This window comes from Physeter macrocephalus, chromosome 20, assembly GCF_002837175.3.
Source record: "Physeter macrocephalus isolate SW-GA chromosome 20, ASM283717v5, whole genome shotgun sequence".
Classification (NCBI taxonomy): Eukaryota; Metazoa; Chordata; class Mammalia; order Artiodactyla; family Physeteridae; genus Physeter; species Physeter macrocephalus.
Window position 1 is genome coordinate 5,931,687 of NC_041233.1, and position 26,091 is coordinate 5,957,777.

The window sequence follows — 26,091 nt, forward strand, 5'->3', positions numbered from 1 at the left end:
TTTGGTAGTATATATAAGTCCATGCCACTCTCTCACTTCGTCCCAGCTTACCCTTCCCCTTCCCCATGTCCTCAGGTCCATTCTCTACGTCTGCATCTTTATTCCTGTCCTGCCCCTAGGTCCTTCAGAACCTTTTTTTTTTTTTTTTTTTAGATTCCATATGTATATGTTAGCATACAGTATTTGTTTTTCTCTTTCTGACTTACTTCACTCTGTATGACAGATTCTAGGTCCATCCACCTCACTACAAATAACTCAACTTTGTTTCTTTTTATGGCTGAGTAATATTCCATTATATATATATATGTGCCACATCTTCTTTATCCGTTCACAAGTAAATGGAAAGATATTCCATGATCATAGATTGGAAGAACTAAAACTTGTTAAAATGTCCATATTACACAAAGCAATATACAGATTCAGTGCAATCCTTATCAAAATACCAATGGCATTTCTTACAGAAATAGAACAAACAATCCTAAAATTTGTATAGAATCATTAAGATCCCAAATAGCCAAAGCAATCTAGAGAGAGAGAAGAACAAAGTGGGAAGCATCATGCTTCCTGATTTCAAACCATATTACAAAGCTATAGTAATCAAAACAATATGGTGTTGGCAAAAAAAACACACACACATAGATCACTGGAACAGAATAGAGCCCCGAAATAAACCCATGCATATGTGGTCAATTAATTCACAACAAAAGGCGAAGAATATACAACAGAGAAAGGACAGTCTCTTCCACAAATGGTGTTGGGAAAACTGGACAGCCACGTGCTTAACATGAATGAAACTGGACCACTAACTTATGCCATACACAAAAACCAACTCAAATGTGTTAAAAAACTTGAACATAAGACCTGACACCAGGAAACTCCTGTAAGAAAACACAGGCGGTAAGCTACTTGACATCCGTCTCGGGGTATGGTTTTTTGGATTTGATACCAAAAGCAAAGGCAACAAAAGCAAAAATAAACAAGTAGGACTATAGCAAACTAAAAAGCTCTGCACAGCAAGGGAAACTGTCAACAAAAGGAAAAGGCAACCTACTGAAAGGGAGAAAATATTTGCAAAATCATGTATCTGATAAAGAGTTAATATCCAAAATATATAAAGAACTCAAACAACTCAATAACAAAAAGCCAAAGAAGCCGGTTTTAAAAAATGGGCAGAGTATTTGAATATACATTTCCCTAAAGAAGACATACAGGTGGTGAACAGGTACATGAAAAGATGCTCAACATCACTAATCATAAGGGAAATGCAAATCAAAACCACAATGAGATATCACCTCATATATGTTAGAACAGCTACTACTGAAAAGACAAGAAATAACAAGTGTTGGCGAGGATGTGTAGAAAAGGGAACCCTTGTGCACTGTTGATGAGAATGTAAACTGAGGCAGCCACTACAGATAAAAGCTTGGAGGTTCCTCAAAAAATTAAAAATAGAACTAGCATATGATCCAGCAATTCCATGTCTGGGTGCTCATACAAAGGAACTGAAAACACTAACTCGAAAAGATATATGCACCCCCATGCTCCCTGCAGCATTATTTACAATAGCCAAGACATGTAAGCAACCTAAGTGTCCGTCAGTGAATGAATGGATAAAGAAAATATGGTATCTATATACAATGGAATATTACTAGCCATTAAAAAGAATGAAATCTTGCCATTTGTGACAACACGAATGAACCCCAAAGGCATTACACTAAGTGAAATAAGTCAGACAGAAAAAGACAAATAAACAAAAAGAAATGAATTCATAGATACAGAGAACAGACGGGTGGTTGCTAGAGGTGAGTGGTAGGAGGTGGCTAAAATGAGTGAAGGTGATTGAAAGGTGCAGACTTCTGCTTACAAAAAAATAAGTCTTGGGGATGTAATGTACAGCCTGGTGACTGTAGTTAATAATACTGTATTGTATATTTGAAAGTTGCTAAGAGAGTAGATTTTTCTTTTTTAATAAATTTATTTATTTATATTTTTATTTTTGGCTGCATTGGGTCTTCATTGCTGCACGTGGGGTTTCTCTAGTTGTGGCGAGCGGGGGCTACTCTTTGCGGTGCGCAGGCTTCTCATTGCAGTGGCTTCTCGTTGCGGAGCACGGGCTCTAGGCGCGTGGGCTTCAGTAGTTGTGGCATGTGGGATCAGTAGTTGTGGCTCGCGGGCTCAGCTGCTCCGCGGCATGTGGGATCTTCCCAGACCAGGGCTCGAACCCTTGTCCCGTGCACTGGCAGGCGGATTCTTAACCACTGTGCCATCAGGGAAGCCCCTAGGAGAGTAGATCTTAAAAGTTCTCATCATAAGAAAAATTTGTAACTATGTCTGGTGATGGATATTAACTAGACTTGGGTTGATCATTTTGCAACAAATACATATATTGAATCATTTTATTGTATACCTGAAGCTAATATGTCAATTATATCTCAATTAAATAAATAAATAAATTTAAAGAGACTGCCCTCTGAGTTGAACTAATTAAATTCTTATAGTAAAAGAAACAATGTTTCCAATAACTGGGAAGAGCCCTAAGGTTGAAGCTTAATTAGTAAAATCAATACCTTAAAACACTATAGGAAAGCTGGTCTAAGAGAGAATTTTGGCAACAAGTAGCAATGTCTAAGAGGAGATAGAATAACTGGAAGATATAAAGCACTCTGGTCACATCCTACCTGAATGAGGCAGCTCTCAAAAACACCCACCACCTCCCACTGCTGTAATCAAATTCAATGCCCACACCAAGTACGGTTGAGATTGTTTTTTAGATGCCTTGACATATCAGGAAGGAGGTTCCTAGCTAGTGGCCACAAGAATTCAAATCACTCTAATGAGCTAACACCCATCGAACATGAATCAATAGACATTCTGGTTTATACACTCCGCAAGGTCAGCATTAGGACCCGAAAGCTAAATCCTAGACCCCTGACTGTGTGAGGCTGCTTTGGGTTAATCATGTGTCTTTCTCCCGGCAACAACGACCTCTTCCCCTTGGGATACTTTACTTTCTTCTAAAACTTTAATAGTGATAAAGTTTGGAAGGACTGATACCAAATAAGTTTCGGAGAAAGAAATGATAGGACTTAGTGAGTGCTTGGATATGAGAATTGAGGATTAAAGCCCACGATTCTGGTTTGGGTGCCTGAGAAAAAGGAGATACTATGACCCAAGACTGAAAATACAGGAGGAGATGAGAATGGGTGGGCTGGAGATGCTATCACCATAGAACGCCCAGGGGACATTCCAAGTGGAGGAGTTCAGTAGGTGGCTGAAGTGTGTATGGAGTTCATAAGAAATCTGCACTGCAGTAAACAGGTGGTAATAGATGAAACTGTCCAGGAAGAATGAGTAAAATAAACAGAAGGCTGGGTATCAGATCCTAATGATTAACGTTTAAGGGAAAAACAAAAGAGGAGATAATGAAATTATGTACTGGGAAGAAGGACTGGGCCAGATTAAGCTGAACCAGAAGAATGCATATCATATAAGCTAAGAGAAAACTGCAGTCAACCAGGGTAAGGACTCCAGGTAGTATCCCCTGGAGGTGGCAGTTAGGTCACTGGGAATCTTTGCAATTATAGTTCCAAATGAACCATACCAAAGTAAAAGCTATAGTGACCTCAGAAAAGCTTCACCTTGAAACTACAAATCTGGCAAATATGATGACAAATCAAGCAATTCTCTGTCCAGTCCATTCAACTGACACTTGGCACCTGACTCTGCCCGGCACCCAACTCCATTTTGTTTGACTGGCTTGTGATATAACATCAACAATGTTGACTAGGGCTTCCCTGGTGGCGCAGTGGTTGAGAGTCCGCCTGCCGATGCAGGGGACACGGGTTCGTGCCCCGGTCCGGGAAGATCCCACATGCCGCGGAGCGGCTGGGCCCGTGAGCAATGGGCACTGAGCCTGCGCGTCCGGAGCCTGTGCTCCGCAACGGGAGAGGCCACAACAGTGAGAGGCCCGCGTACCGAAAAAAAAAAAAAAAAAAAAAAAAAAAACAATGTTGACTAAACTGAGTAATTACCAGGAAAACTCATTGGCCCAAAAAGTGATCCTGCTTTTTTATTCACTCAACTGATACCCAGTTGTTTTGTTATGAGAGGAGGAAGGGGCTCTCCCTTCTCCACCTCCCCTGTCACAGTTAAATTTCTATTCCCACTTCTTCTCTCACATGCCTACTTTCTACTCTCATACAAAGTAATCACAAAGCTAGCAATCTCTGCAGATGTGAAACAGCTTCCTTATGGCAATTCCCTGCTAAAATCATAAAACCAAAGGAAAAGGTAGGAAAGAACAGCACGGTATAGGTTGGAAAAATGAGCTCTCACAAGTCCTCTCACCCATAACGTAAGTGAGCTATGTGCAACCTATGCTGTCCTTTCTTCTGTGTCCTATTTCTAATGCGTCATCCAAACCAACAGAGTAGCTTAAACATACACAGTACTTTTGTACCTGTAACTGTTAACGATTTCTTGTGGACTGGAGAAATGACTACCTCTAAAGAATTTCAACTTTCATAAAAAATAAGTATATACGTACCCATGATACTAACAATACTGTCTCTAGTGACTCGGGTTGAATGAAAATAGTCTTTTTATTGAAATTAGTTTCAGGTGCACTAAGAGAAATATGAAATTAGAGAAATAAACATTTTAAAAGAAACACACAGCAGTCTCCATTTAAATTTGTGACCCCCAGTGAGATTTATGCTTTAGTGAGTCACACGACGAAAACAGTGCAAGAGCCCTGCTTAGCTGACAAGCCATACTGCTGACGTTACTCTAGCCGACTGTGAAGTGTGGAGGAATAAGATGATGAACACATCAACCACTTCTCCCTCGCAACTGGGGTCAACGATCTGTTTTTCTTCGGGCATTCTCTGCTGATGATAGGCAGGCAAACCCATTCATCACTATCATTTTTTCTGTGCAAATAAGCCCAATAGGCTTGAGGCAGCAAAAATGAGTATCTATATAAAATTAAACAGGTTTTCAACAAAAATAGGATTTTGTGTAAAAGGAAAGAATATGTTATCTTTAAAAGTTTATTTCTTCTTTTAATAAAAGCTAATATATATTTATTTCAGAACATTTAAAAAACAGATACACAGAGAGAAGAAAATAAAAATCATCCATAATCCTACTCCCCCAGATGCAGACACTATTAAATAACTGCATGGTTATAAAAGGAAAAAACGTTATTCAGATGTAATGAAAAACCAAAAGCCAGTTTAGCTTAAAGCATCAAGGGAAATAAAGATCACAAGGCTTTAGCCAGTAGAAGTCTTAATAACTAAAACGGCCACTACCTGACTTGGCTGAGTCCTTCCCTTCCTGAGTACCTACTGCCATATATACCATCCTGAACACTGGCAAGGAAGGCAGCTCCTTGCCCCAACCTAATTTTTATTCTGAAAAGCTTCAAACCTACAGAAGTTGAAATTACCACCCAAATCCCCTAGACTCACCAACTGTTAACATTTGGCCACATGTGCCTTTTAAAAAATTTTTTGGCCGCGCCACACACCAGGCGGGATCTTAGTTTCCTGACCAGGGATCAAACCTGCACCCCCTGCAGTGGAAGCGTGGCGCCTTAACCACTGGAGCGCCAGGGAAGTCCCTGGCCACATGTGCTTTATCTCTGTCTCTAGACACACATACTTTTCTGTTCTTTGTTGTTGAATCACTTGAAAGGTAAAATACATTTCACCTGACTTCAGCATGTATTTCCTACGGACATTCTAAGGGAAAGTAATGGTTTTTTGTGGACTCATCAAAAACTGTAATTCATTCTACAAGGCTGACCAAGATAATGGAGCAGGCCCCATAAGACTGTGATTAGCCTGAAGTTAATATTACACCTTATCTTCTTTCTCCTTGCCCCACACTGTGACTCCTTCCTCTTAGAGTTTCTCTACCTGCACACCGCTGACATCTGGGGCCAGAGAATTCTCTGCTGTGGGGACGTGTCCTGTGCCACATGGGATGTTCGGAACATCCCTGGCCTCTGCCCACAAGATGCCGGCGCTGCTCCACACCCGGTTGTCTCCAGACACTGCTAAGTGTCCCCTGGGGCCAAACGGCCCGGGGGAGAGACACTGCTTTTGAAGAACAGGAACCACAAGTCCAGAGGAGGACCAGCAGTGAAGAAGCCAGCACACATTTATTTACCGAATGCTCACTGTGTGGCGGCATGTCCTAAACGTTCTCCATCTAGGAAATCATTTATGCCCTAGCGCAACCCTCTGAACTGGGTGCCTTGTACAGAGGAGGGAAGAGACGCAGTGAGGCGAAGGAGCTTGCTCCAGGTCCCAGGGCCACCGAGTGGCAGCGCCGGGGCTCAGCCGCACCCACAGGCGGCTGCTCAGGCACCTGCACCTGAAGGTGCCGCCCCACGCTGCCTTCCAGGCGCGGCGGCCCTTCCTTTCTATTCATGCCAACCCGCGTGAGTCGTCTGTGAGAATCCCTCCTCCAGCAGGCTCCAGGCCTTTCTGGAGAGCACCTAACACAGTGCTAGTGCTCCTGGTCCCCTCGGAATCACACTCCTCTCCCCTGGGAATCACAAAGTCTGAGTGAGGTTCTGCCCATGCTGGTTCTGAGCAGAAAGGCAGGACTCTCATTGATGACTTGCTTCAATCCTAAAGGAGCGGACCAATCAGTGCAGGAAATCTGCTTACAGCTGTGCCTGGGACACAGCAAGTTAAGCAGAATATCAGTGCTGGCTCTTCTATCCTCACTTGGACGTAAGCTGCTTTAAGGGCAGGGATCTTTGTACTACGTCTCAAATAGCCCCAGTGCTTGGCACATACTAAGTTCGCAATAAATATTTTCTGAGTCAATGGGTAAACAAACCAAAGAGTAGCTTCCTTCAAAAACTGAGATCCAGCACTTGGCCAATACTACTTAGTTGAGCCACTACTTTTAATTAAGAGTAAGAGATACCTTTGATGGTACATACTTCATTTAACAAGGAAAAAAGTTCATATATGAAATTTTAAAAGGTCATATAGGTCAACAGGCATTCTCATATAATGTTGATGATTATTCAAATTGACACAAACTGCTAAACTGCCCTCCAGAAATTATCTGCCTCCAAAATGTGCAGAAATTTGAACCAATTCATCCTAAGAAAATAACCAGTTATGTACACAAAACAAAGTGTAAGGATGTTCACTACAGTCTTTTTTATAACACTGAGAAACTGGAAAATTTTTTCCAGTATGTTTTAGTTTTGCTCTTCTGTAAAACGCTTTTAAACAGAGGTTCCCATAGGTGAAATAAAGGAGCTCCCTTTAACAGTCACAGAATTAACACGCAAAGTTTAACTACCTGTACTCAACTCCAGAGATACACAGCACCTTATAAAATGTGTGACTTTGCTGTTGCATAAATGTGAACGGCAACCCACACGCCTGGTGGTAGGAAGATGTTTCCTGGTTAGCCAGCAGGGCTGGTCAATCATCCAGCTTCCACATCTTAATTCAGCGTTCATGTCGCAGGGGGAACTTGTCAACTAGAGCTCATCTAAAGTGACCGCCAGAGATGACCAGGAAACTGACCCCTACACACTGTGGTTCCAAAGCATGCTGTTCAGAAATGTACTCAGACAAGACTGCAATAGCCTGGAAAGGCTGAGGCTGATGGATGAACAATGTGTTCATGTCCAGCTGCGTAATAATACACAGTGTAATACAACCACATTTGGGCTTAACTCCAGAGCTGATGAGGGCACCTGGCAGCTGAGGTGGTCCCTACCTAAGAGTTATGTTTTCAAACATCTTTCACTACTTGGAGAAGTTTTATTTATCTTGGAAATGTGACCAATCTCTTTGCCATTATCCTGTCTGCACCTCCCTCCACCCCCCTATTCTTTAGATAAGCAAACTATTTGATTTACTCAAATGGTACCTGTGCCTGGTCTTTCTATCAACCACACCTATTAGCATCCTTTGTCACTAGAGCACTCATGCAGTTCTCTACTCCACTAAGTAAACCATGGTAACATGCAATGCTTTTCAAAGTGTGGTTTGGAACCTTTGGGGCATGATGCAGCTCTCTGGAGGGAGGAATGCAGAGTGCTACAGCTTAGTACATCCCCGCTGGTAGCCTCATCCACCACTCTGGAGAGCTGTCCTGGCAGGAGAATATGCAGTGTCTGCCTCTGGAAGCACACCCTCAGGCCAACAGCAGCCTGCACTGGGACCAGAGTCTCTTTACTACAGCCTGTACCTCTGGTAAGATGAACTGCTCCACAGGCTTGTACCACAGCTTGTTCACCTGCACACCACAGCTCGGAGGACTGAAGCGAGCAATGAAGAGGGCCTCCTACAGATCGGGGGGAAGAGACAAGAAGAAATACCCTATGTCAGACACAGCACATGCAGCAAGTTTTCAAGTTACATGCTGGTCGGCTAAATTCTCAGCGGCCCCGACCACAGTCACTAACATTGTTCTTCTGTGGTTTAGGCATCATTTGGGTTTTCTAGTGCAATCACGGTTATTAAATAAAGCTACTGAAGATAATCAAAGTTGTCATGAAGTTCTAAAACACTAAATATAATCCAGATAACCTTAAAAAAAAAGACACCTTGAAATGGGGAGCATTAGGGGAAGTGTAAGGTGTTAAATTAAGCCGACTTACTAGGCTTAGCCCCAAAGGGTTAAGAATAAACTGAAAGATCACAGATTTCTACATAGAACAAAGGTACTCAGGAATCCCCCTTCCAAAAGAACCTTTAGAAGAACAAACAAAAACAAAAAAGGGAACATAAAAGAGAACTGATTCTCATTAGGTCTATTGTTTGCTTTGGGCCCTTCCTTCTTGTTTTGGGCAAGAACACTTCCTTGTTCTCACACCTATTCTAGACACCGATTTGCCACAGGGGACGCTTCTGTTAAAGCCACCAAGACCATGCAGAAGTTCAGAATGAAGGGGGTTAATGAATTAGTGTAGTTCTTTCATTAACATCAGCTCTTGGCAATGCCGTGGTAGTATCTTTTTACATCGTGACTACCTGTGAACCCATTATGATCCACCTGAGATTAGGCCTTCCTTGAGGACAAAGATTAACCTCTCCTTGGGTAAAAATATGGCAACTAAAAGTTAAATCAACATGATCAAAGTATTGTACATCTGAATCAAACTACTTGAGTGACAACTCAAACACTACGAATAGTTTAAAAAAAAGACTATATATACTAAGAAAATTAAGTATAAAAAAATTCAAGATTGATCCTAATTTCTAGATAAGGTTGACAATGGAATTCAGAGTACTGCTATTCCAGTTACCTATTTGAGCTTCGATATCAATGAAACCTTTAACCACAATAATATATGAACTCCTATACTTGAGTAACACGACAAAGCTTTTCTCGCTGGAATCATCACTAAGATTTGTTACCTCTCTTATATTTATGTCATTAAGCACATTTACAAACTACATAAATTCTTTAGAGGACAAAGGAATAGGATAAACTGCAAACAAGAAATTTAATCTTCATTGATTTGTGTGTTTATTGGTGACTCTAACATTGTACCTGTTAGTAACAATCAACATTAACAATAACACAGGGGGACTTCCCTGTGGTCCAGTGGTTAAGAATCCAACTTGCAATGCAGGGGACGCCGGTTCAATCTCTGGTCGGGGAACTAAGATCCCATATGCCACGGGGCAACTAAGCCTGAGTGCCGCAACTACTGAGCCTGTGCACCACAAGTAGAGAGCCTGTGCATCACAACTAGAGCCCATGTGCTCTGGAGCCTGTTCACAACTACAGAGCCCACACACCCTGGAGCCCACACACTGCAACTACTGAGCCCACAGGCTCTGGAACCAGCATGCCACAACAAAAAGCCTGCATGCCACAACTAAGACCCCGTGTGCCACAACTAAGACCCTATGCAGCCAATAAATAAATAAATACAAAAACATTTTAAAAGACGCCTAAAAAAAATGAACAGAGTTCTGCTTCCAGTGATATCAAGACCAATTCTCCTATAGATAACAATTATGAACAGTAGACAAAACATTAAAAAAAAAAGAGAAAGAGCTGAAGGCACTGGAAGTACACAAAGCAGGCAGAAACTGGAGGAAAAGCAATACCAAGGAGATGAGAAAGACACTGGGTATGCTTCCCCCACTTTTTTTTTTTAATGGCTCTTTGTCTGAGGCATACCTCAGGGGGCAACTAAAATTCTGAAATAAAAACTGCAGTCTTTCTGTTTGCAAATCAGAAGGCAGGGTGGAGACAAACACATCAGCTAACAAGTGAGGAAGAAAACCCCAGAAAGGAAAGGGTCGCAGACAGAATCCTCAATTCTTCACATAAATTCTGTCCTAATCTGTGGCTGACTCACGAAGTACATATTCAACGCAGAATCCAAGCAGCCCATCTAAGTCCAAAAGAATAAACTAGAGATTTCAGCTGCTGCTCACTACAAGGAAGACAGAGTTTAGAGTCTGTGCCCAGCTAATTTAACTGACTGCTGAAAGAAACAAACAAAAAAATCAATACTCCTCAAAGAATATAATAGGATCCAGAGATCCTATTAATGAATTATTCACAATATCTAGGATATAATCCAAAGTTACTCGATGTAAGATAAAACAGGAAAATGTTACCATGTGCAAGAGAAACACTGATAATCAATGAAGACAGGCCAAGATGACTCCAATTTAGAATAGCAGACATACGATTTTAAAACTCTTATTACAAGTAAGGTAAAGCCCACAGAGAAAATATGCTCAAAATGAATTTAGAAAAATAGTAAATTTTAGAGAAATATAAATTACAAAAGAGAATTAAATGGAAATTATAGAACTAGAGAGTACAATATCTAAAAAAAAAAATTCACTGGCTAGGCTTAACAGATTTGCTATGACAGAAGAGTCAATAAATTTGAATACTCATTAACAAATTATCAAATTTGAAAAAGAGAAAAAACTGAAAAAAAAAAAAAAAAAAACCAGTTTTGTGATCTGTGGGACAGTACCAAAAGGTCTAACATACATGTAACTAGAATCCCAGAGTGAGTAGAGAGAAATGGGGCTGGGAAAAATTTTTTGAAGAAATAAGAGTTGAAAGTTTCCCAAACTTGGTAAAAGACATAAATTTATGGATTGAAAAACTTGGCAAACCTTGAGCAGAACAAAGAAAAACCACACCAAGGTACAACACAGAGAAACTGCTTAAAACCAAATACATATAAAGAGAAAAATCTTAAAATTAGCCAGGAAAAAAACAAAACAAAACAAAACCCATATTACATACATCATACATGGAAACAATATGAAGGAAGGCTGACTTCTCACCAGAAAAAAATGGAGGCCAGAAAACACTGGAATGACATCTTCAAAATATTGAAAAGGAAAAAAAGTCAACCCAGAATTTCAATATCCAGAAAATATCCCACAAAAATAAAGGAGGGGAAGAAAAAAGGCAAATTAAAAAACATTTTCAGAAAAATGAAAACTAAGCAAAATCATCACCAGTCAACCTGCACTATGAAAACTGGTAAAGAATTTAATTTGGGATAAAGGAGACATTCAGGAGGAATGAAGAGCACCAGAAACGGTAAGTAAGTGGGCAAATATAAAAGGCTTTTTCCTCTAAATTACTTTAATACAGTTAGCTGTTTAAAGCAAAAATTGTAACACTGTGTTGTGGGATTTATAGCACATATAGATATAAGGCATATGACAACTAGAGCAAAGAAGACAGGGGATGGTAAATGGAATTATATAGTGGCAAGGTTCTTATATTTTACATGAAGGGGTACAATGTTAACTTAAAGAAGACTGAAAAGTTCAGGATATATATTGTAATTCTTATGTCAACCAAGCTCCCCCAAAATAATAGTACAAAGAGCTGTAGCTAAAAGAACAACAGAAAAATTAAAATGGAATTGTAAAAAATACTCTATTAACCTGAAAGCAGGCAGGAAACAGAGGAAAATAGAAACAAATCAAAAAAGTAGAACAGAAAACAAATAGCAAAATGAAAAACTGAAATCCAACCACTTTAATAAATGCATTAAATATAAATGGAATAACCCTCCATGTAAAAAGCAGAGACTCCCAGACTGGATAAAAAGGAAGACCCAACTACATGCCATGCACAAGAAATACAATTTCCAGCAATATATAAAGAATAATATGTTGTGATCAAGAGGAATAGGAAATTGATTTAACACTGCAAAGTTACTAAATGTAATTCATCACAGTAACAGAATAAAGGAGGAAAAACCCTGGAAACATTCCAGATGCCCATCAACAGAACACATAAACATCATATACTGTTGGAATACAACTTCGCAATTAAAAGGAAAAGGAAAAATTAACTAATACACACAATGACATGGATAAGTTTCAAAACCATTATGTTGGGTGAAAGAAGCCTTATACAGGCTTAGTATATGATTCTATTTATACATGAAATCCTACAACAGGCAAAACTAGTCCATGTAAAAAAAAAAAATATAGAACAGTGGTTGCCTCTAGGTAATGGGGTAGGGTAATAGGAGTTTGGATTACACAGTTTGGTTTGGTTTACACAGTTTAAAAAACTGAATGCACCTTACACTCTGTAAATTTTTTTAAACCATAAACAAATATTAAAGTCTAGTTAATTATATGCACACTAAAATGTTTAGGGTTGAAGGGTACTGATGCCTGTAAGTTAATCTAAAATACATTTTTAAAAAAAGATAGATCAATGAATGACTATAGATGTCATAAAGCAAATACAGCAAAATATTGTAGAATTTAGGTGGTGGATATACGGGTGCTCATTGTATAATTCTTTCAAGATTTCTGCAGTTTAAAACCCAGGAACAGATCTTTTCACATACAATTCCTTGCTACACTCCTTCAGATACACTCTGTGAGCAAATTAGGTTTTCTCAAATATCAGAAACAGTAACCCTAGCTGTTTTAAACTTTTATTTCCTCTACACCCTTATTACAAAAAAAATTTAAAGCAGCTGTTAGCCTGTATTATGATGGTAGACTTTTAGGGTTGGAAGAAAGAGGCAATAAGACTTGCTTATACCTATAAATCCCAAACTTTAAATATTCGTTATCAACTTTTGAAATTCCTTAGGATTTAGGGGATTTTAGGTTGGAAATTTCTAATCTGGTCCAACTCCTCCTTTCCTAGGTATAACACATTCATTCATTGGAATTCTCTCCTCAAACCAGCACTGTAATACATTACACTATATAATGTGTCTAATCAGTAAGGGAAGAAAGGTGGAAGTCTCCCAACCTACTCATTGTCATGAGGAAAAGCTGATGATTTTGAAAGAGAAAAGTGGGGAAAAGCATGTACGAAGCAGTGCATACCTCCTGTTCTGCTTGATAAAGCTTGACGGTGATGTTCCTCTGGAAACCCACATCACTGGCATCATAAAACACCCCGAGGCTGGTAATAACGATTGGATAGAGAACTCGGAAGCTCACGCTGACAACTCGGTCCTCAGAGAGCCCTGATGAAGTGTCTTCCAAAAGACTGAACGCCTCAATTTCCTGATTCAAAACTAAGGAAGTAATGAGAAAAGGAGTTTTACATAATCAAACGAAAACAACCTTTTATTTTACTAATATGAAGTGGGCTTGATAGCAAAATCTAGATAATTATATGTTATATAATTCTTTCACAAATGGCAATGAATTTTTAAAGTGCTTCAGAAATATGGCTGCTTCCAGAAAAAAAATAACTCATTTTGAAATTTAAGAATGAAGTTTTCAACCACATCTAAGTAAAATATTTAATTATAAGAACTACTTTAATAAACTTTTTTATACACGTGTGTGTCTGTATGTATAAACGCTACAGGAGACTATCAAATTTAAAGGCATCTATTAGGAAAGGTTGGATAAATGGGGATAATAAAAACAGTACTAACTGCCGTCATAAATAATGAGTAAATTTAGTCTTGCTCTGCAAATTCCAAAAACTCTATGTCTTGTTGAGCAATTTTTGTGATGTCGGGCAATTATCACAGTACAAAAGTAACTGAAACCACTTCAAATAACACTGAAAAACTCTTTATAGTGCTATACAGTACTGATAAAAGATGATAAGCATATCACTTTCTCCTGACTTAAAAAAGACAAGCACATCAAACACAGTAAGCATTCCTGACCACCTACTATGTGCCATCTCCCATCATATTTAATCTTTACAACTACTCTATGTGGTTGTGACATTATCTCCAGTTTACAGATTAAGAAAATGAGGCCCAGAGATGCATCTGATTAAGGTCACAGAAAGTGGCAGAGCCAGGAATCAAACCCAGATTTACTGACTTCGAATTCAGTGCTTTTTCTATCCCCCCAGAGCTGTCTAATCAAAGCCAAAAACAGTCCTTTTTGGAAAATTTTCTCAATTACCATAAATGAATCAGGATAGATTATATGAAGCAGCTAATATGGCTGAGAATATCAGTGTCACCTTGAGAAATAACATAAAAACTTATTTTAAAAGATTATTCTATCATAGTTCTTTGTATTTTTTAGAGCTGTGGTTTTCCAACTTTACAGATCACACAACCCAATCAGTTAAAAATATTTGTACACATATTAATGTCATATTTATGTACAAAATATACACATATTAATGTCAGTTAATATATTCAATATTAATAAAGATTACATTTCATTTTCAGATAAAAAGAAATCCTGTTTTCTTCCCATACTCCAGCAGATCATTTGGATCCCTACTTTAGAGTTCCTAGAATGCTATTTTACACTTTAGTAGCTGCTAAATAAAATGTGACTAAATGGAATTGATGGCTCCTTCCCAATTACACACATGAGCAAGAGGGAAATAAGGAGGATACAGATTTTGTCATGGGCTGGGGCAAGCACTGGCCGGAGAGTCTAGACTCCAAATATAGTGGATAATAACAAAAGTTTTTCTCTTTAATGTACTCAGTAAACAGGATATCCAAAGTGAAGCATGTCCCTTAAAGGCAGTAGGTTAAGCACATTATAACACAACTCTTTTCTATCTAAAACAAATGTACCTCGAACTGCAAGCTACCTGGACACAAGATAGCCTGCTGCTTTGATAATGCTATTAATCAAACTTCTATACATCCAAGAGTATCGTGATGATTAATGTTCACGGCGACCTTAAGGTATTTAAATAAATCTAAATGCCATTTAAATTATCAAAGAGATAAAATTAGGTTCAATGGTAATTTAGTTATACCTATTTTTAAAAATTGGTAACCTAGGTATTTTATATATGAAAATTTTCTATTAGTGAAAAACTCCACTCCTTTACTATTAATGAATAATAGCACTTAAAATAGTAAAAGTCTGGTTAATCTAAAGGTAAGGTTTCTTAAAATTTGGTTTGGCTTGGTTTTGGATTTCAAACATAATTTGTTCTAGGTTACTCTTACATCATCAGTGATACAATATTTTATTAGGTTCATGGTCCCTTTGGGACCCCAGTGAAAGCTAAAGCACCCTCTCCCCAGAAAAAAACAATCATACACAAAAATTTTGCTTACACTGTTAACTAAATTCATAGACATCCTAAGTAAGAAACCTCTGCTTTACAATGCAGACCTGAAAATATGGTCCAATTTATTTAAAAAGCTGATTGCAACCCAATTTTATAAAAAGGTAGGTCCTTTAAAAATAACAGTATTAAATACTGAACATGTCCCAGGAACTATTCTAAATATTTCATATGTATCAACGTATTTCATCCTCAAGTCAGTCCCTATGAGGTAAGTACTTTTCACCCCCAGTTTACGGATGACGAAACTGAGGCACAGAGTAATAAATAACTGTTCAAAGGTCATACAGCTAGAAAATGACGCAGCCTAGATTTAAAGCCAGGAGGCCTGACTCCAGAACCCACGCTCTTAACCATTACACTACTGCTGCCTACAAAGGCAAGGTGCACATAATTATAGAGGTGTGACAAATCTTAAAACACCTAAAGTCATAATCAGTACATTTAAGATTTTGGAAAGTTTCATCTCCCTTAGAACCACAGCTGAACATAATGGGAAATGCTAATAAATATATACAGGTATAGAGTTATCAACTTTCTAAAATTGGTTCCCTGGTAACACGGAGAACCTAATTAGGATCACCTTTCTTCATCCTCATCAGAACTACCACACATTTTTAACTGTAAGGAATAAAAAAATATTACTTGTATTTTCAATTTTTTTTTTTTTACTATTTGTTTCTTTTGCAGAAGCTTAGGCAATAATTCTTAGAGAAAGCTGAGTCACAATATTTGTATCAAGGCTATTATAAATCAGCAGGCTGGTGAAATCAGCAGTTTTCCTTAAGTTTAAACTTCAGTAACTCAGGATTTGTCTATGCTTAAGGAATTTCCAGATGTGTTTGAATCATACTGAAAAATAAACTCTCCTGGATCCTAAAATTACATATCTATCTATGAAGAATCTTCACAGATGCCCAGAGTGGTTAGTTTGTCAGGAAGGATGAAAGCTACATTTTGAGGCAAGTTTGATTTTAGTCCGCTAAAAGCAGACCACGGTACTATTCAGCTCAACAACTCTTCCTCAACATCAAACTTGTGCAGTAATCCCCCCTCCCCGACCTGCCATCTGTGGTTTTGCTTTTCAGTTACCCACAGTTAACTGTGGTCCAAAAATATTAAATGGAAAACTCCAGAAATAATTCCTAAGTTTTAAACTGCATGCTGTCCTGAGCAGCATGATGAAATTTCATGCCATCCATCTCTGTCCTGCCTGGGATGTGACCCATCCCTTTGTCCAGCACATCCCACCCGTGAGTCACTTAGTAGCCACCTCAGTTGTAAGACCGACCCTTGAGGCATCACAGTGCTTGTGTTCACGTCACCCTTATTTTACTTAAATAAGGCCCCAAAGCGCCAAGAGTGGTGATGCTGGCAATTCGGATATGCTAAAGAGAAGCCATGAAGTGCTTCCTTCAAGTGAACGGGTAAAAGTTCTCCACTAATAAGGACAAAAAAAAAAATCATATGCTGAGATTAATAAGATCTACGGCAAGAATATTCTATCTGTGAAATTGTAAACAAGGAAAAAGAAATTTGTGCTAATTTTGCTGTCACACTTCAAATGGCCAAAGTTATGACTACGTGCTGGAAAAGTGCTTAGTCAAATGGAAAAGGCATTAAATTTATACAATAAGATATTTTGAGAGAGAGAGAGACCATATTCACATAAATTTTATTATAGTATGTTGTTGTAATTGTCCTATCTTACTATTACTTACTGTTATTAATCTCTTACTGTGCCTAATTTATAAATTAAACTTTATCATCGGTATGTATGAACAAGAAAAAACACAGTATGCACAGGGCTTGGTTCTAGCAGGATTTCAGGCTTCCACGGGGGGTCTTGGACTGTATCCCCTGTGGGTAAGGGAAGACCAGTGTATACAGCAGTCGTAAGGCTGAGGAAAAAGAAGACTTACCTGGATTCGTGATGTTGAGTAGTTTGCAGGAATAAGGATCTTCCCTGTCTTCCACAGGCACCTCACAGCCATGAGCACCTATTATGAACTTCACAAGCACACTGAGAGATGTGTTGGCATTAACATCAGTTACTGATCTTCACCTTGCACATGCACGTTTCCTCATGCCCATCTCAGAGCTTTTACTTTGAGACACAAGTATTTATTAGGATTAATGCTAACTTAATTCTTCTAGTCTAGCAAAAAGGGGAAACAGGCAAACTAGGAGTTGCTGACTACCATGTGACTTATGTGTAAGCCCTCTACCGCAGGACTACATTAAAACAAGCGTGAGTACGTTCGGCCTCGCCACCAGCAGATGCTCGTGCCATTTAACAGCAAACTACGGTAAAGTCAACTTCTCATGCCCACACCTAAAAACACATCTATACTTGCAATCTCCTTCACTCGCTTTCTTCTATTTCACAAAGTGTTCCTTTTGCTTGAGTAGTCTTTCTATCCCAGAAGAGGACCTCTCCCCTCATAGACCTTGCTTCACTAGCCACCTGTAACCCATGGCTCCTTCCCTACACATCATAAATACGATGAAGTCTGACATTAATTTCTATCCACCTACCATCCGTCCTTGTCCCCATCATTTCCTTTACAGTGAAGTCCTGCAAAGGAACATCTAAAATTGCAGCCTCTGGTTTCTCATTTCATAAAACAGAAATTTTAGCTTCAGTACCCACCACTTCCACCAAGATGTCTACCACCAATACAACTAGCAATCTGCTGTTCAGTCAACAGACACTCTTCAACCCTTCCCTACTTGGCTTCTCTGTGGCCTGACAATGCAGGTCACCTTAGAAAGCTCTCTTCTTTCTCCACATGGCCCTGCTCAGTGGGTTCCCTGGCTCTTCCTGCCCAGGTCATCCATTAGAGTGGATATCTCCCCAGGGCTTTGCCCTGGGATCGCTTCTCACTTGACTCACTCTTTCCACTTGCTCTCCCTGGACAATTTCTATCCCCAAGGCTTCAACCAGCCTGGGAATGATTCCTGAATTAGCATCTCTAGTTTAGACCCAACTTCTAAGGAAAAGATCCATGAATTCATCGTACGTCTTCACCTAAACGGCCCACAGACAGCTGTGTGCTACAGCCTGCTCCTACTGGGTCATGAAGGACAACTGCAAAATTTTCAAGAATTTTGTGAGCTGGTTATTAAGCACAGCTTTTATTAAAAATTAAATTTATAAACTTATAATTAAATACATTATATTAAAAAAAGAAATAAATGCTCAAATTCATCATTTCTTATTTATTTCTCTGTCATCTCTGAGGTAATATGTATCCATTGTATCTGTATGGTGGGGATATTATAATGGTGTGCCACTGCCTTTCTTCCCCAACTCTGTGTTCACAGACAGCACATTAGTTGCTTGAAACTGGCCATGGTGGGAATACTTACAGCATGGAAACTGGCAAGCACTACAAATAAGGGTTTGATTTATTGTTCTGTTGATTGTCTAGACTTCAAGTGATGGAGAAAATGTTAGAATTGCAGATCAAACTTAAAAATGTGACATGTTAGTGGCCATTCCATTGTGAATAGTACAAAAAATTAAGGAAATACTCTTCCATTGTTCAAAACCTATCATCTGATTCAGCAAAGAAGTCACTTCATTGACTAAGAGTAGAGTTCTGTCACATACCTTAGTTGTCACTTTAGTCTTAATCTTTAAAGGAAATATTCATGTCAGAACTACACTCTCGTCAACCGCAGCCACAGGTTGGTTATATATACAGAAGTCTGGCAAACAATGATGCATTCTGAGAATCAATATGGAAGTTAAAATAGAGAGCATTATGTACCTATTATCTGTCAATTATGTGCTCCAGTCTTTATAGCAATAAAATTTATAATAAACATATACATACATATAAGCATGCTTTTCTTCAGGGAGCCAGTGAATAAACATTTACCAGCACAGGTACCTGCAGATACCTCAAACTCAACAAATCACAACTCAGCTCCTTCCCCAAGAAACCTGCTCTTCTCATCTAGTATCAATACATTCTGTCTTGATTGATGATTTCATTATTCTCCAAGTTAGAAAGCTAGCAACCATCCTAGAGTCCTCTTCCTTGTTCTACATTCAATTACCTTATTTCCTTAAAAGGTCACCACTTTAGACACGGACTGCTAAGGGGCTGAGCTAAATAGGTCTCACTGGCCCCCTGAACTCTCGACACATTGTTCTGCACAATCTGGTCACTGCCTACCTCTAACAGTTTTAACAGTTATAAGCCCTCCCTTCCTTCCTTTCTATGTGATAATCTCTCTCTCTCTGCCTCTCTTTCCTTCCCTAAGTGCTCTCTCACACTCACCCACAAACACATATACTCCCTACCCCATAATCTCTGCACTCCAGCTACACAGAACTGTATGGAATTTCCCAAACACTCCAAGCTATTTTGTATCTATTTAATTCATAGCACATATAACATTTTATTACACTAATACATCTATTTCCTTCTACTAAACTCCAAGCCCCCATAAAGACTCAGGCTATACAGTATTTATCTATGTATTCTACTATACATAGTATCCTACCTGTATACAGAGGATACTTAAAATAAATACTTGTGAAATTGACAACTTACAGCTTCACTACAAAGGCTTTTAATTAAATAGCATCCTAGAAATATATGTGGAGTCTGGCTCCTTCAGTGAAATGCAAGACCTGAAAGTAAGCCATAACCACAGAAATGCAAATGGTTTCTTTTACGAACGGCCAATTAAGGCAGAATACCTTTTATAAACAACTAGCATTTAGAATAAAAGTATAAACAGAAATGAATAAATGTGTTAAATTATTGCAGATATTTACCAAATTTGTTTTTTTAAGCTATCTTCAATAGTTTTACTAGATCCACAAAATTACTCTGCCCCAGGAAGAAGTTTCTGGCTAATATCTATTTTTATATAGGTATCCCATCATTTTTATAAAACAAATCAACACGCTTACTAAATTTAAAGTAAGAATGCTATGATAACAAATAAATTACTGGTGAATGCCTGAATGTTAATTCTACTCATTATATTTAGCTCTGAGTCATTCCCTCAATAGTTTTTGAGTGTCTTACTCTGTGCCAAGTTAGGTTCAAGGTGCTGGAAATACGTCAATGAAAAAAGCTAAAGCCCCTATGATCATAAAACATAGTCCAGTGAGGAAAGACAATTTATAAATATACAATATAATAAACATGCTAGTTTGTGATATGTTTTATAAAGAAAAATAAAGTCAAGTAAGGGAAGACAGAGTTGGAATAGTGCTATGATATCTAAACAGAGACCTGAAGAAAGTGAGGAAGTGAGCCATGAGGACATGCAGTGGAGGAATGGTACAGGCAGGGGAACAGCAAGTGCAAAGGCCCTGAGGCAGGAGCACATTTAGGGTACTGAAGCACAGTGAGGTGGCCAGGGCAGGGGAGTAGATGTAGATAAGGTCAAAGACCACAGTAAAGACCTGGGATTTCACTCTGAGCAAGAAGAGAAGTCAGTGGAGGAGTATGAACAGAAAACTGACATAATTTGACTAACTTTAAAAGGATCACTCTGGCTACTATATGGAAAATAAAACACAGGGGATCAAAGGTGGAAGCAGGAAATTCAGATACGGAGGCTTCTGCAATAATCTAGGTGAGGGGTAATGGTGGTCTAGACCAGGACGGTGGTTCTGATAGCTGTGGTAAAGGTGTTGAGAAGTTGGATTCTGGATACAATGTAAGGTAGCACCGAGAAGATATGCTAAAGGATCCGATGTGGCATATGAGACAAAGAAGGATCAAGATAACACCGTGCTGTAAATTGTAAAAACCTCCTATCTTCCCGATGCCTCAACATCCCCCAAAACAGGCTGGAGCATCCCGCCCAGATGGCCAGGGGCACTCGGGTGACAAGGCTGTCCCTGCCACAAGTTCCCCTTCTTGCCCTCCCCTGACAGTGACATTCAAACCCAACAATGAAATCTCTCATGCCTTCTGCTTGTACACTCCACCCTGACCCCAAGTAAAGACACCTGCCCACGGCCCTCACTCTCTCTCGGCTACCCGCCTGCTTCGGTGAGCCCGCTCCTTGGACCCTCTTCCCATCTGGCCCCCTGTGTGGTGTGCCGGGCCTCCGTCTCGAGGACCTGTGAGTATGACAGATCCTTTCACTTCCGATGCCTCTCCCAGTGTAATTCCCATTGCCGTGCTGGAGCGACCCTTACAGGGCCCCCAAGGGGGACTCACTCCTCCACTCACAGCTCAGACACCAAAGTTTTCATCTGAGCAACTGAAAGAGATGGGTCATTACTTTCTGAGATGGGAAAGGCTAGATGAAGTGCAGGTTTTCAAGGTGGTTCTGATGGTAGTGATGACTCCGAGGCCTTTTTTTCACTTGCTGGGTAATAGGTTCTATTATCATTGCGATCCTGAACTAGAGAAACCTGTCTTGAAAAGGAATGAAAGCTGCTATGAGTAAGACAGGAAATCTATAAATGTTCACTACTGGTGACAAGAAAATTCACAATTGTGATTCCCTCATATAGCTACTCAGTCACAAGCATGCCAGCTGAATGCAATCCTGAGGGCCTTCTCTGCTTATCAGTGACTTTGCATAAGCAGAGTAGAATCGTCACATAACTAGAAGTCCAAACTTCCATGCTTCACTTCCACTAGTCCCTCACTATATAATCTTCAGAGGCTGCTTTCCCTGAGAAGACTAAGGCCTTTGGCTCCTAACCAACAACCGAGCCACCTAATGTCAACATTAGGTGCTACCTAAGCACCTAATGACATGCTACCGAAGCGCAGGCCTGGAAGGGTGGTCGGGAGAAAGAGTATGGCAAACTATACAAACCACAGATCACACACAACCAAATGATACAGAACTGAAAAAAATTAAGTATATCTCTTTTGGCTTAAAATCTTGGTTAAATTTACTTTTAGGGCTCAACTACGTGGAGGAAAAGCAAAATGAAATAGTCATTTCTCTCAGGAAAAGAGGTCACATATCTGAATTAACATCTCTGACTCTCCAAGAAGAGATTTTTCAGAACACTTATTCAATATGTCATGCAAGATGTGAACTCAAGAAACCTACCGTTGGGGCTTCCCTGGTGGCGCAGTGCTTAAGAATCTGCCTGCCAAATGCACGGGACATGGGTTCAAGCCCTGGTCCGGGAAGATCCCACACGCCGCGGAGCAACTAAGCCCGTGTGTCACAACTACTCAGCCTGCGTGCCACAACTACTGAGTCCATGCACTGCAACTACTGAAGCCCGCACACCTGGAGCCCGTGCTCCGCAATAAGAGAAACCACTGCAATGAGAAGCCTGCGCACTGCAACGAAGAGTAGCCCGTGCTCGCTGCAACTGGAGAAAGCCCACGTGCAGCAATGAAGACCCAATGCAGCCAAAAAAAAGAAACTTACCGTTGACTTAATGCTGGGTGTTGTACTAAATGCTTCAGCCAGGTGCTTCTTATCACATTGCGAAGTTCATGGTTATTGCGGGCTGACAGCACACCAACTACCACATCATAATGACTAGATTTCCACTGCGGAAGTAAGGCCAACCGATCTAGAAATAAGCAATAGTAAATTAGAAATGTCATTTCTCAATTACTGTTAAGTTCAATATGTAACATAAAAATGTTTATTACAAGATAATATAAATATATGTTCATATTTGCAGAAAATACAAATAAATACAAAGAATAAAAAACCTAAAGCACTCATAAAACTCACCATCCAGAGATAACCACTACTAACATTTTGGTGCAGAGTTTTGTTGCTTCCACACCTATGTATGTATTCGTGCTCACCCATGTAAATTCTTCAAAACAAGTAAGATGTTTCTGATAAGAATCATTTTGGAAGGTCGATGTGGCATAAACCATACAATAGTAGGCAGTAAGAGCCAATTATAAAATACTGGCTTTTTATTGTAGCTATAAAAGTTATTTAACTCCTTGAGCCTCAGTTTCCTTAAGTAGAAATGGGTGTAATAATACTTCTCATAGAGTTGTTGTAAAAATTAAATGATATAATGTGTATAAAGGTTCTGGTTTGGTAGCAGGCAGAGTGGGCATTCAATGGCAACTAACAACAGCAACAACAAATGTGCTGTCAAAGGTGAAGTCCTACATGAATATTAGTTATTAAGTTTGGGAGATGAATTTGAAGGACTACCATGCTGGAAAGAATCAGAACTCTTATTCATGCCAATAAATTCTACAGCCAGCAAATATTTATCACTTGAATAGTGCAAAGGATGAAGGAGGGGAAACATTTCCAGTTAAAAAAAAAAAAAAAAAAATCAAGAGACAAGTCATTTTTTACTATCATATTTAATGGACAGGATTACATTTTAAAAATATGTCCTTAGAGGGAGTTCCCTGGTGGTCCAGTGGTTAGAATTCCAGGCTTTCACTGCTGTGGCCCCAGTTCAATCCCTGGTCAGGGAACCAAGATCCCACAAGACGCACACCATCCCCACCCCAAAAAACTGTCCTTAGAGAAAGACAGAGGGAAAGATACTTTGTCCCTGTTTTTCATCACCAGTTTCAAAGCTTGAGAGCTACAAGCTAATATATAGCTCTCATTAGGGATCCCATTTCATCTCTTTCTTCAGCCGTGGAAACTGATCCCACAATGTTTACAAAAATAAATTACTGCAGGCCAGAGAGCTTTACTGTATTAAATGAAATGTTTTTATATGCCATAGAATCTAGGTATTCAAAAGACAACGAAGACATGTTGATATTTCTTCAAGGAAGAATAATTTAAATGCTTCTGTAAAATTGGCAATGACAACCTAGTCCCTCCCCCTACTTTTTCACAGAGAAATATTAGCAGTAAGTACATTTTATAGACAGGAGTGAGGAAAATGCAGTAACCAGACACACCTGACATTGATTCTACAGCCAACATGCTGCACAGCCATCAGTAAGAAGTTACTTAAACCCCTGTGCCTCAGTTTCCTAATCAGAGAAAGCTGATACCGAAAACAGTCTTTAGATACTCTATTTCACCTGTTTTAAAATGTCTTCTCAAAAGATTAAAAAGCTTTAAAAGATTAGAAGAGCAAAAACTGTATGCATCCCAAATGCCTCATTTATCTGACTTCATGAGAAAACAAGGTTGCTGCACAAAAGTAAAATTTCAAAAAAACTGAAACATCCCTTTAAATGCCAAACATCACTACCTTATTTCTGACGGGTAATCAAAATAAATCCTTTATAGATGGATTACATGAAACATCATTTAACCTTTCCTTAATGACAAAATCTTCGTAAAATTTTTCTCAAATTTCTCTCTTTATCATTAATTCTAGTCGCAGCTTAAGTTCAAATTCTTACCTTTCACCTGGACCTACAAGGCTATCCTAATAGTTCCTTCCAGACTTCTCCATGAGATTTTTCTAAAAATAAATAAATAAATAGACACGAAGATAACCATGTGGTACGCGAAAACCTTATGGATTATCGCTGAAAAGTACTGCTTGATCTTATTCCGCCTCTCTGCCACTGCCAATCCTCTCTGCTTCTCATCCACATCTTAGCTGCCTCTACTGAACTGTGTTACTTTTTACATGCACTTCTCTTTTTATTGCAGAAGAGAAGTACATGGCAGATTCTGGCCTTTTAGAGAACTTCTACTTCCAGAAATACTGAAAAATAGGTTTTTAAAGCCTCGACCAAAAAACTGTTAGAATAAACAAATTCAGTAATGTTACAGGATACATAATCAATATACAAAAATCAGCTGTATTTCTACACAGTAATAAACTATCAGAAAGAGAAAGAAAACTCCCAATTTCAATCACATCAAAAAGAATAAATACCTAGGAATAAATTTAACCAAGGAGGTAAAAGACCTGTACACTGAAAAGTATAAGACATTGATGAAATAAATTGAAGAATACAGAAACAAAAGATATTCCATGCTTGCTGATCAGAAGAATTAATATTGTTAAAATGTCCATACTAGCTAAAGCAATCTACAGATACAGTGCAATCTCTATCAAAATTCCAATGGCATTTTCCAGAAATAGAAAAAAAAAATTCTAAAATTTGTACGGAACCACAAAGACCTCACAAAGCCAAAGCAATCTAGAGAAAGAACAACAAAGCTGGAAACACCATGCTTCCTGGTTTCAAACCATATTATGAAGCTACAGTACTGGCATTAAAACAGACACAGATCAACGGAACAGAATAGAGATCCCAGAAATAAACCCACGCATATATGGTCAATCCATTTACAACAAAGGAGCCAAGAATATACAGCGGGGAAAGGACAATCTCTTAAATAAATGACGTTGGGAAAACTGGACAGCCACGTGCAAAAGCATGAAACTGAACCACTAACTTATGCCATATACAAAAATCAACTGAAAATGGATTAAAAACTTGAATGTAAGACCTGACACCATAAAACTCCTATAAGAAAACACAGGCAGAAAGTTCCTTGACATTGGTCTCGGCAATAATTTTTTTAGATTTGACACTGAAAGCAAAGGCAACAAAAGCAAAAGTAAGTAAGTGAGATGACATCAAACTAAAAAGCTTCTGCACAGCAAAGGAAACCATCAACAAA

At 39.0% G+C, this 26,091-nt stretch overlaps 1 protein-coding gene across 3 annotated transcripts in view; it reads right to left on the bottom strand.

Moving 5' to 3' along the window:
- Window positions 1–26,091, bottom strand: part of B3GALNT2 (beta-1,3-N-acetylgalactosaminyltransferase 2) — a 50,943-nt gene that overhangs the window by 16,158 nt on the left and 8,694 nt on the right. For 2 of the 3 annotated variants that reach the window (XM_024115742.2, XM_024115747.3), the window contains exons 2-5: window positions 22,924–23,071; window positions 17,463–17,563; window positions 13,350–13,543; window positions 8,236–8,331 (exon numbers count right to left, since the gene is read on the bottom strand). In XM_024115742.2, coding sequence (XP_023971510.1) covers window positions 8,236–8,331; window positions 13,350–13,543; window positions 17,463–17,563; window positions 22,924–23,071 — 539 coding nt within the window. The remainder of the gene's footprint in view (window positions 1–8,235; window positions 8,332–13,349; window positions 13,544–17,462; window positions 17,564–22,923; window positions 23,072–26,091) is intronic. The other variant, XM_024115746.3, reaches the window with a different exon arrangement.